At 47.9% G+C, this 11405-nt stretch overlaps 1 protein-coding gene across 1 annotated transcript in view; it reads right to left on the minus strand.

Annotated features, from left to right (window-relative positions):
• Window positions 1-10766, minus strand: part of LOC123191579 (uncharacterized) — a 26558-nt gene extending 15792 nt beyond the window's left edge. Inside the window, exons 1-7 of the mRNA XM_044604258.1 lie at window positions 10659-10766; window positions 10316-10351; window positions 9973-10037; window positions 9762-9894; window positions 9441-9545; window positions 8692-8854; window positions 8532-8604 (exon numbers count right to left, since the gene is read on the minus strand). Of these exons, the coding sequence (XP_044460193.1) occupies window positions 8532-8604; window positions 8692-8854; window positions 9441-9545; window positions 9762-9894; window positions 9973-10037; window positions 10316-10351; window positions 10659-10766 (683 nt within the window). The remainder of the gene's footprint in view (window positions 1-8531; window positions 8605-8691; window positions 8855-9440; window positions 9546-9761; window positions 9895-9972; window positions 10038-10315; window positions 10352-10658) is intronic.
• Window positions 10767-11405: the final 639 nt, after the last annotated feature.

The raw sequence follows: 11405 nt of genomic DNA on the forward strand, positions 1-11405 counted from the left end.
CCATCGGCTTCAGTTAGCAGCAATAGCGAAGAAATCGCTCGATCGGGTTCAGTTAACAGCCATCGATCGATCGGTCGGGTTCAGTAACACGTAGCCTGCAGTGCAATCGCTCGGGTTAAGTTAGAGCCCAATTCCTCGCACACACATGCGTACGTGTATGAGAGAAACGCGCATCGCTCGGCCCCGACCTCCCACCGTAACCGGGAACTCCCCGAAATTTTCCTCGCCCTCGCTTCTACCACGGTTTTTTCCGTCATGGACGGCCCAAAGAATGTCATGCAGCTGCGTCTCCGGCCTGCCCAGGACGAAAAGCCCATTTTCTGTCATGATTTTTTGTCATAGAAGTAGGAGTCCACCACATCTATGATGATACCGGGTTTTGTCACAATTATCGTCATAGAAGTGTCATATGTATGACAGAAAAAAATTTCGTTTGGCCCAAAATGTCGCGGATGTGTCTTTTTTTGTAGTGGAGGCCGGCTCAATTGAGTACGGATATCAGGTCCCCTTAGGCGGGATTCATGTCTTCATCGGCCAGATTGGCAAATCCGACCCTGAGCCGGACATCTGCACCGACATCGTCGAGACGGCTCAGGGTGCGAGACCCACCCAGGTTCGACCCACTGTAAACCATGTTTTTGTGGGTTGCATCCATGGAGGTGAACATTCGGAAGGATCAATGGATGGCGGTGAGACGACCATCTGTTCGGACGCTACGTCATCAACAGGCGAGACGGACTCGTTATATCAGCTACAGGATGGCATGCTTGGGGCTGTTCCGATGGCAGCAGTATTCCGGACCCTTTTGAGTTGCCAAATCAAGCGGGAGTCTTCATGGTAGGCACCCAGCCCGGGCAGAACTCCACGGCTACGGCAGCGGCGGCCACCGGGTCGGCAGCGGCCGGGTCAGGAGACCCCATGCACTCCCCGGCTCAGATATTAATGGACCTCATGATAAGCTGACGGCTCTTTTGACTGCAGTGGTGGAGCCAGCAGATAAAGTTCAGCATGATGTGGAGGTGGCTCGGGTACGTGAAGAGATGGCACAGGCCAAAGAAAACTTAGTAGCTGAAGAGGTCAGGATGGCTGCGGAACGGGCGGCTTTGGACGCTCGAGCTCAGCAGCTTCAGGCAGAGACTTTTCGGCTCTCAGTGGATCTGAACGCGTCAAACGAGGTCATGAGGAGAAGGCATCAGAAAAGTCAATCACGTCTACCTCTGACACTCAATCCCAGGAACCTCTTCCACACACCTGGGGCTGGTCCAAATAACCCATCGGAAGCAAATCGGATCACGACACCCAGGGCACCGGTTCAGCCGTGGATCATGGAACCGCCTCACATGTATACCACTCCGCCTCAATATGCGTCAACCCCGCCGTGTCAGTTCTCCAATCCTTTGGAAAACCTCATTGCTGCGTCGGCTCGTTTGGCGGCTCTCCCGATGGAAGGCGATTCTCCGACAGCAGTCGAGACACAAAGGGTGAGGGAGCTTCTTCAAACAGCTCTGGCACAACAGGATGCGTACTCTTACAGTCGAGACAAAATCCATTCAACCCCTTGCCCGAGCCGGAGCCCGAGCTATAGCAGGCATATGGACTCAACTGAGATGTCAAGCAACGCTCAACGCCGCCACCAGCCGCGCAGGCATGAGCCGGTCCAGGCGAGAGCCCTTAACTTAGCGGATCAGGAGAGGATTTGACAGGAGGCCGAGCGGGCGATTCAACTGGCAGCAGAGCAGGCGGCTCATCAAACCTTTTTGGCTTATCCAGCAACCTCGGTTGAGGCAGGAGTGGCCACGAGAATCGGAGGTGTCCCTTGCCTAGTGCCTGCCATACGTAATGAGCGTTCGCCAAAGGACTTCAAGGGGCCTCGTAAGGTGCCTAATTACACATCCGACTTGCAGCCTGGGGCCTGGATTGAGAGTTATGAGATGACCATGGAGCTGTTGGAGGTCAGCGACGCGGCAATGGCTAAGTACTTCACCATGATGTTGGATGGAACGGCTCGCACTTGGTTGAAAGGGTTGCCACCCAATTCCATCGGCTCATGGGCGGAGTTGAAAACCCGTTTCATTCAAAACTTCAATGTAAGCAACCTATGTCAATTGTGGACCTGACTAACTGTAAGCAAGAGGAAGGAGAATCCACAACCCATTGGGTGCGCCGGGTCAAGGAGATGATACATTCATCTGATAAGATGGATGCCGGATCGGCAGTCTTAATGTTGGAGAAAAATTGCCGTTTTGAACCTCTGAAACAGAAGCCGGGGCAGCTCAAACGTGACTGCAATGACATGGGCCAGTTGATGGCGGCTCTGGTTAAATATGTTGATTCTGATAATACCAAGGATCCCTTGTTTGATGAGGAGAAAGCAGGGAAAGGGAAGAAGAACGGCAACGAAAAGGGTTACCAGCATAACCCGGCAAATCAAGGAGGTAATAAACGTAAGACTGACGAATTTGTAGCTAACACCAATACACACGGCAATAGTCAATGGCGCAAGGGCAGGAAACCCCCTCGGTCAGGCGGGTCAGGTCCCACCCTCGAGCAACTATTGAATGAACCTTACCCAAGACACGACACCCGTGAGAAGCCAGCAACCCATCTGTGGAAAGACTGTATGATCATGAAGGCATTTAAGAACTCAAACGCGTTTGACGGAGGTCACGGGCCAAGCGCCGGTTCAGATGGAGGAGGCTTTCAGGGCCCGGGCGCCGGTTCAGATGGAAGTGGTTTTCACAGTCAAGGTCATGCAGGTAACCAGGGAAGTTACAATCAACAATCCGGCCAGGGCAATCAGCAGCAACAGTCCGGATATCAGAGCAACCCAAAACAATTGAATAGTGGGAAATACCATGTATTTACCACTATTTTGTGCAAGAGGGACCAAAAGCTTCACAAGAGGGCCGTCAATGCCGTTGAGCCGGCGATTCCGCGTTACTTATGGTGGTCACAACAGCCTATTGTGTGGAGCAGAGAGGATCATCCTCCCCTGGTTGACAATCCGGGTCACTTGGCCTTGGTAGTAGCGCCTCAGGTTGGTGGATATAAGTTCACTGAAGTGCTCATGGATGGAGGCAGTAGCATCAACATCCTCTACTATGAAACATTTCATCGGATGGGGTTGACTAACAAGAGTCTTAAGCAATCCAACACCGTTTTTCATGGTGTGGTACCTGGCAAGTCGGCATACCCAGTTGGCAAGATTGAACTAGAAGTAGCCTTTGGGGATGAATACGATTCCAGAGCGGAGAAATTAACCTTTGAGGTGGTTAAAATCAAAAGCCCATATCATGCTCTGTTTGGACGGCCGGCTTACGCCAAGTTCATGGCTCGGCCATGTTATGTGTATGTGCAGCTCAAGATGCCGAGTTATAAGGGCACCATTACAGTACATGGAAGCCGGAAGATAGCCCTGGAGTGTGAAGAAGGAGATGCTGCATATGCCGAGTCTGTTTGTGCAACAGAGGAGCTAAAGTTTTATAAAGACAATGTTGACCCGGCAGACATGACGTCTTTAAAGAAGCCAACAACGAAGCATGAACCAATGTTGAAATTCAAATCAGCCGACGACACCAAGACGGTTGATTTTGTGCCCGGCGACTCATCCAAGCAGTTCATCATCAGTGCCAATTTGGATCCAAAATAGGAAAGCGCGCTCATCGAGTTCATCCATGAGAACCGGGACATCTTTGCATGGAAACCTTCTGACATGCCGGGTGTCCCGAGAGACTTGCTGAGCACACTCTCAATATTGATCCAAAGTTTAAATCGGTCAGACAATTTCTCTGATGGTTCAATGAGGAAAGGCGCAAGGCCATTGGAGAAGAGGTGGCCCGGCTCTTGGCGGCCGGGCTCATTGTGGAAGTCTTTCACCCAGAGTGGTTAGCCGACCTGGTGCTTGTACTCAAGAAGAACGGCACTTGGCGTATGTGTGTGGATTACAGCGATTTAAACAAGGCTTGTCCAGGTGACCCTTTTGCTCTCCCTCGTATTGATCAGATCATAGATGCTACGGCGGGTTGCGCATGTTTGAGCTTTTTGGATGCTTATTCAGGTTATCATCAGATCAAGATGGCAGTCAAGGACCAGGAGAAGACAACTTTCATCACTCCGTTTGGAGCCTTCTGCTATGTGTCTATGCCCTTCGGGCTCAAGAGTGCCCAGGCAAATTATCAACGGTGTATGCAGAATTGCCTTCACAGTCAAATTGGGCGTAATGTTCATGATTATGTGGATGATATAGTGGTAAAGTCCAGGAAAGAGGAAACCTTGGTCATAGATCTAAAAGAGACCTTTGATAACCTCCGGGTTTACAAAATGATGCTTAACCCGGCCAAGTGTGTTTTTGGAGTCCCAGCTGGCAAGCTCTTGGGTTTTTTGGTGTCCAACCGAGGTATTGAAGCTAACCCGGAGAAGATTAAGGCAATCACATCTCTAGCCAAACCAACATGCATCAATGATGTTCAACGGCTGGCGGGTCGTGTTGCTGCTTTGAGCTGGTTCATAAGCCGGTTAGGGGAGAAGGCGATGCCTTTGTATTAGATGATGAAGAAAACGGATGATTTCGTTTGGAGCGATGCTGCGAACTCTGCTTTTGAGGATCTGAAGAAACAACTTGCTGAGCCGTCGGTCCTTGCTGCTCCGGTTGAGAAAGAGTCGCTATTGTTATACGTAGCCGCCAACTCACGAGCTGTTAGTGTGGCAATTGTGGTGGAGCGTAAGGAGGTTGGCAAGGAACATCCGGCTCAACAGCCAGTTTACTACGTCAGTGAGGTGCTAATTGAATCTAAACAAAGATATCCACATTGGCAGAAGCTCATGTATGGGGTATTCATGGCAAGCCGGAAACTCAAACATTACTTTCAGGGTCACCCAATCACTGTGGTTAGCTCTACGCCTTTGGGAGACATCATCCAGAATAGAGAGGCTACTGGACGAGTCGCCAAGTGGGCCATTGAACTTGGGTCTCACGGGTTGAAGTATGTGCCACGTACTGTGATCAAGTCTCAAGCGCTGGTTGACTTTATTAATGACTGGACAGAGATGCAGATGCCGGAGAAGAAACCAAACAACACATATGGGACGATTCACTTTGATGGGTCCAGACAGTTGGAGGGCTCGGGGGCTGGAGTCGTGTTAACTTCCCCTCGAGGTGACAAATTTTGTTATGTGTTGCGGCTGATGTTTCCTTGCACTAACAACGCAGCGGAATATGAAGCATTGCTCCATGGTCTTCGAATGGCAAGAGAGATGAGCCTGAGCCGGGTCCGGTGTCTCGGCGACTCAGATTTAGTAGCTCAACAGGCGTCAGGCAAGTGGGATTCCAAAGATCCTCTCATGGCAGCTTATCGCCGTGAAGCTGATGCTGTTGCAGGGTACTTTAAAGGTTATCAAGTGGAGCACATTGACCATAGGAAGAATGAAGCGGCTGATGCTTTAAGCCGGTTGGGATCTCAGCGTAAGCTGGTGCCACCTAACACCTTTTTGGATATTTTGCATAACCCGTCGGTTAAGCTACCTATAGAAGAAGATCTAGCCGTTCCTGACCCGGAAGCGCAGTTGGTGGCGGCTCTTCACGTCATCCCAGATTGGACAATGCCATTCTTGGCTTATATGACCCGGGGCGAGCTGCCAGCGGATGATACCCTGTCCTGACAAATAACCCAGCGGTCTAAGTCAATGACGATTTCTGACGGAGAACTATACCATCGCAGTGTTTCTGGAGCGTTTTAGCAGTGTGTTTCCCCTGAAGAAGGCTAAGAAATACTTCGAGAGATCCATGAAGGCGATTGTGGTCATCACGTCGGGTCAAAATCTCTGGTGGCCAAAGCTTTTTGTCATGGTTTTTAATAGTTGACTACTCACGTTGATGCAGAAGATCTGGTCAGTAGATGTGATGGATGTTAAAAATTCGCACGACGAGGGCATGTGCTGGCTCAAGAGCTGCAGATGATTCCAATCACTTGGACATTCGCGATCTGGGGGCTTGACATGGTTGGACCTTTCAAAAGGTCTAAGGATAAAAAGATACATCTTTTGGTGGCAGTTGACAAATTCACAAAGTGGGTTGAGGCAGAACCAGTGAGTAAGTGTGATGCGGCCACATCGGTTTAGTTCATGAAAAAGGTGATTTTCCGTTTTGGTTTTCCACACAACATTATCACTGACAATGGCACTAATCTATCCCAAGGGGCTATGGACGAGTTCTGTCAGCGCGAGCATATCCGGTTTGATGTTTCTTCTGTAGCTCATCCTCAATCCAATGGTCAGGCTGAGAGAGCAAATCAGGAGATCTTAAAAGGTCTCAAGCCCCGGCTTATGGTTCTTTTGCAGTGAACACCGGGTTGTTGGGTAGAGGAGTTACCCTCGGTGTTGTGGAGTATCAACACCACGCCTAATAGGTCTACAGGTTATACACGTTTCTTCATGGTTTATGGAGCGGAAGCAGTATTGCCTAGTGACATCTGTCATGATTCGCCCCGTGTGGCGGCTTATGTTGAAGCTACCAATGAACAAGCCAGACAGGATGCACTTGACTTGTTAGATGAGGAAAGAGACTTAGCGGCGACTCGATCAACAATTTATCAACAGGACCTGCGCCGTTATCACAGCCGCCGGGTTAAATCCAGGACTTTTCAAGAAGGTGACCTGGTGCTCCGGCTCATCCAGGATCTGTCAGATGCACACAAGCTGTCCCCACCTTGGGAAGGACCCTTTGTGGTCAGCAAGAACTTAAACAGCAGGTCATATTACCTCATTGACGTTCAAGAGCACAAAGACTCACGTAAGTCGGAAGAGGAGACCCGCCGGCCATGGAACATTGCTCAACTTAGGCCATACTACACCTGAGCCACCGGGTTGTATATACTATGATAAGTAATAAAGCAGGGCCATCGGTCTCTTTTCTTCTCAAAGATTACAAATCTTTACTATTTTTACTACTATTTTCAAATGACTATTAAGGAGCTGATCATATTTGAATCAAGTCTAACCTTTTTGGTCCAGCTTATGATCGTATTCGAATCTAGCTGCAAACTGTCAAGGTCACTTGGGGGCTTCCTATTCAAACATAGGTCGTATTCGAACCAAAGAAAACATAGCTCTCATAACCCTCTTGATCGGCTCAAAGCCAAACTCACTAGGGGGCTTCTTGATCGTATTTGAATCACAGCTTAACCCCTTTTGGGTCCGACTTGGATCGTATTCGAATCAGGGTCGTTAAAAACCTCTCAAGGTCATTTGGGGGCTTCCTATTTAAACATAGGTCATATTCGAACCAAAGAGAACATAGCTGTCGGTACCCTTTTGATCGGCGCAACGCCAAAGCCACTGGGAGCTATGTGATCGTATTCGAATCTTAGCTTAACCCCTTTGGTCCGGTTTACTGATCATATTCGAATCAGAAAACCCCCAACCTTTAGTTACAAGGCTAATTTTGTTTACCACCCGTTATTTGTCTTATCGGTTTTTTGTTATCTCACTAATCAATCATGGTCTTTTCACCGGCTTGACTATTTGACAACAAGCCACCAGGGCATGATAATCATCAGGTATTCAGAAGCATTGACTTCTCGCAAAGACTTGATTATCAACCTCGTCATCCGGGTCATATAAACCGGTGGTCTGGAGGTCAAAGATATAGGTACGGCTATTGTTTATGAACAATTTCCTTCCATATTAATCAAAGGTTATTTCAACCTTGTTTTCTTTTTACGTCTAGTTCTGTTTTCTACTATGACAAAACTATTGGTTGTAAACTGGGTGTTCTGACCCATTCGGTACTAAGCCGCCAAGCCAGTTTTTTTCCCTTTTTATCTATAGAAACAGAGTGGAAATATTGCAGGAACAACCATAAATATGATGCATATATTAACATCAGCAAACACAGAATCACACACGGCGTCTTATGCGCGTTGGCATAGGAAAATTATGCAGTTTTTTCACAACTAATCTATTACAAGGCTTTAAAAGCCCATGAAGATGGTCTTCACTCCTCCCTCGTCGGCTCACCGCTTTCTGCCAATTGGAAGTTAGGTTTTGACCAGTCACAACCGTCTACAGCAGTAAACTTTGCTTATTCATCAATCAAGCCGGCTGGGTCAATATCCGGAGCAAATGTATGCTGACGAACCAGCGGGATAAGGTCGGTCACTTTGTAGGAGGGAGTCGCCATCTTCTTATTGTCCAAGTCAAAACCCAGCTGGTATTAGTAAATATTTGTTTCATCTCCAACAATGGTGGCCTGAGGTCGCACCTCCCTCACGCAAGCAACGAAGTCATCCTGTTCAAATAGTGACCCATCTTCCTTTACCGTGGGGTACCCTCTGGCTACATCTGCCGGGTCTAGATCTGGCACCCAAGCCTTGGAGCGGCTTAGAGCAGTTAAAGCCCCAGCTCTAGCACATGAACGCTTGACTTCTTGGAACCTGGCGGGTAAGATTGACAGCTTCTTCAAGACATCACTGAGCCGGTTGGGTCCTTGATTGGCAGGAGAGATAGCGGCAAGTGCCCGTTGTGCGCCAATGTACAATTGTTCTACTAAAGTATACACCGCCTTTAGTTTAGTCACATTGTCTTGGCTCAGGTTCTTGCTTCGTGGACCTGCACATGGTTTCTAAAACAAAGGGTCAGCTAGCGTTTTGTATTCCGGTCCAAAGAAGGTCAAAAAGGTCAGTACAGATGACTTACCGAAGATAGCGGACACCATTTGAGACACCTGGTCTTTTAAATAGGTCAGCTCCGAAGTAACCTCTTCAAGAGCTGCTTCAGCTTTCTCGGCGTGTTGTGTCAGCAACGTTTTCTCTTCAGCCCAGGTTTTCTTCTTGGCGGCCAAGTTGGTTCTCAATGTTTCCTTCTCAGCAAGAGTTAATTGCAGTTTGGAGTCAGCAGACTAGATTTCTGCCTCCTGATCCGCCAGCCGGGTCTTCGCATCAGTTAGTTGCGAGCTCAGTTTAGATAAGGCATTATGCAAAACATACCCAGATGAGTCAAGATTTCAATTAAGGTTCAACATTTAAGATTCAAGTCTCAAGTACTTTGCACTTCAAAACCACTTGACACTTGGGGGCTAATGTATGCCAAAACAATTTCTTATGACTCTAACATACTGTAAGTCCCAAGTAATTTACAAAGTACCAGCATTTGGCACTTGGGGGCTAATGTATGCTATTCAGCAAATTTCTCAAGGTTAAGCCGGATTACGATGTTTTTTGGATTTGGCACAAGACAGTTATGAAAATTCAAAGAATCGGCTCATTTATGGTTAAATGAACCGACCCTTGGGGGCTACAGGTGAAGCTTTGTTCTATTTTATTGGACTCCAGAAAAATCTAAAGGTAAGTCTTAGCCTATATCATAAAGTCTACAGATCATTCCGGTTTTCTCATAATCTGAAGACTTGGGGGCTGGCAGAATATAAGTAAGCTGGAAGAACATACCTCGTACTTCAGCTGCAACTGCTTGACCATTTCGATCTCTGAGTCACGGCTGGAGTGTACATGGCTGAGATAGCCGGATAATATGTCGTTGGCATTCAGATGGTCCTAATGTGAAATATCAAAACACACTTTTTGTTTCTCCAGCGCCTCTTGTTTCGAAGTATGACGAGCCAGCATGGTGGGATTCCCCGGCTCAATGAAGCGGCTTCCAGTGATCAGAACGTCTTGAGTAGACGGTGATGGCGGGTTAGCCGAGCTGGATGGTCCAGTAGCAGATGGGTTAATGGTGGTATCGTCAACTGACGGCTCAGGAGGATTTACTTCAGCGTTGACAGGCAGGTCTTCTGGAGCTTCAGTCAATGGTGGAGAAGATGGCATGGCCGGTTCAGATGCAAGGACTGGTGGGTTTTCCACCGGCTTAGTTACCTTGGCCTTCTTGGACTTGGCTTGGCCACTAAGAAAGATATTGTGAAACGGTCAGTATAAAAAACCAGTTTGAAAGATACTGAGGAAAGAGGATTTTTTTCCTTACCCAGGGGCAGTCTTGAAGGCCGGAAATTGGGTCTGAGACGAGTCACCGGAAGAGCGAGACACCTCCTGCAAAGATAAAACAAAGTAAGTAATGCAAGGGAGAAGATCCATTAACAGAAAGTCAATGACAAAGAAATAAACCTCATTCTGGCATTTTTGAGGAGTCTGTTGAAGAAAAACAGGCGGTTCATCATCATTCCGGGTCTGACGACGGCTCTCGTGTTGCTGCTTTTTTAAAGAAAATGAGGATCCAGATAAGCCAAAGGGTGTGAAAACCTTACTTTCCGGGTTACCAGCCGAACTTTCTGTCTTGGCAAATGAGCTGAGTCGGAGGAAATAGTTACCTCTTCTTCCACGGCCTGACTAGCCCCTGTGTCATCCTGGCAATGATCAGTGTTAATAAGATTATTAAAAAGTTGGCCAAGGGAGTCAAGGGCTACCTCCGGCTCAGAAGTATCATCAAGCTCAACAGATCTTCAGCGGTGCTTTTCTTCTTCTTCTTAGATCTCCGGGTCGTTTTCTTGGCGGTTATGGCGGCGGCTCTGGCTTTCTTGGCGGCTTCGTGATCGTACTTGGCTTTCCAGAAATCAGATTTGGCCTATAAACAAACAAGCAAGATGAAAGGTCATGCAAGTATTTAAAACAACTGAGGAAAATGCAAAGAGGAAGAGGGCAGAGGTTCTTTACCTCTGGAACTGGGTTAAGCTTGCAGAAAGGGTTTAACCCGACTTTACTGCAGTCTTCGTATTTACCGTTCACCAGAAGAGTTGACATTGAAACAATATCTTCTTCCATTAATTGAACAGAGCTATGAAGAAGAGAGTCATCTGGGCCTCCACCATATTCATACATTAGTTTGGATCGGCGGCTTAGAGGGATGACCCGCCACGCAACCCAGCAATGGGTTAAGTCAACTCCGGTTAAACCGTTACCTAATAAGGCGTTAATCCTTTTGATTGATGGGATCAACCTCTTGCGTTCGGCAGTAGTAAGCTTGTCAGGGAGCACGAATTTGGAGTCAAGACGCTCGGCGTGATGACCCGGCAGTGGCTTCTCGTTTGCTGGTGACGTGTCTTGACAATAGAACCAAGTCTGATTCCAGTCTTTTGGATGACTTGGCAAGACTATGAGGGGGAAAACAACACCCTGTCAAAGCTGAATTGAGATGCCTCCAAGCTCCAAGCTAGGGCCGTTCGTACACTTGTTCTGCCGGTTCAGATAAAAATACTCTCTAAGAGTTCCACGGTCAGTTCTTCCTGAAGGTACACCTCACAGAGCACTTGGAAGTTGCAAATATTGGATATGGAATTGGGCCCAATATCTTGAGGGTGGAGTTTGAAAAAATGGAGGACATCTCTGAAGAACTTTGAGTCGGGCAGTGAAAAGCCACGGTTCATGTGGTCAGAAAAGACAATGACTTCAGCATCTTTGGGA

Source organism: Triticum aestivum, chromosome 2A, assembly GCF_018294505.1.
Source record: "Triticum aestivum cultivar Chinese Spring chromosome 2A, IWGSC CS RefSeq v2.1, whole genome shotgun sequence".
NCBI classification, from domain to species: Eukaryota; Viridiplantae; Streptophyta; class Magnoliopsida; order Poales; family Poaceae; genus Triticum; species Triticum aestivum.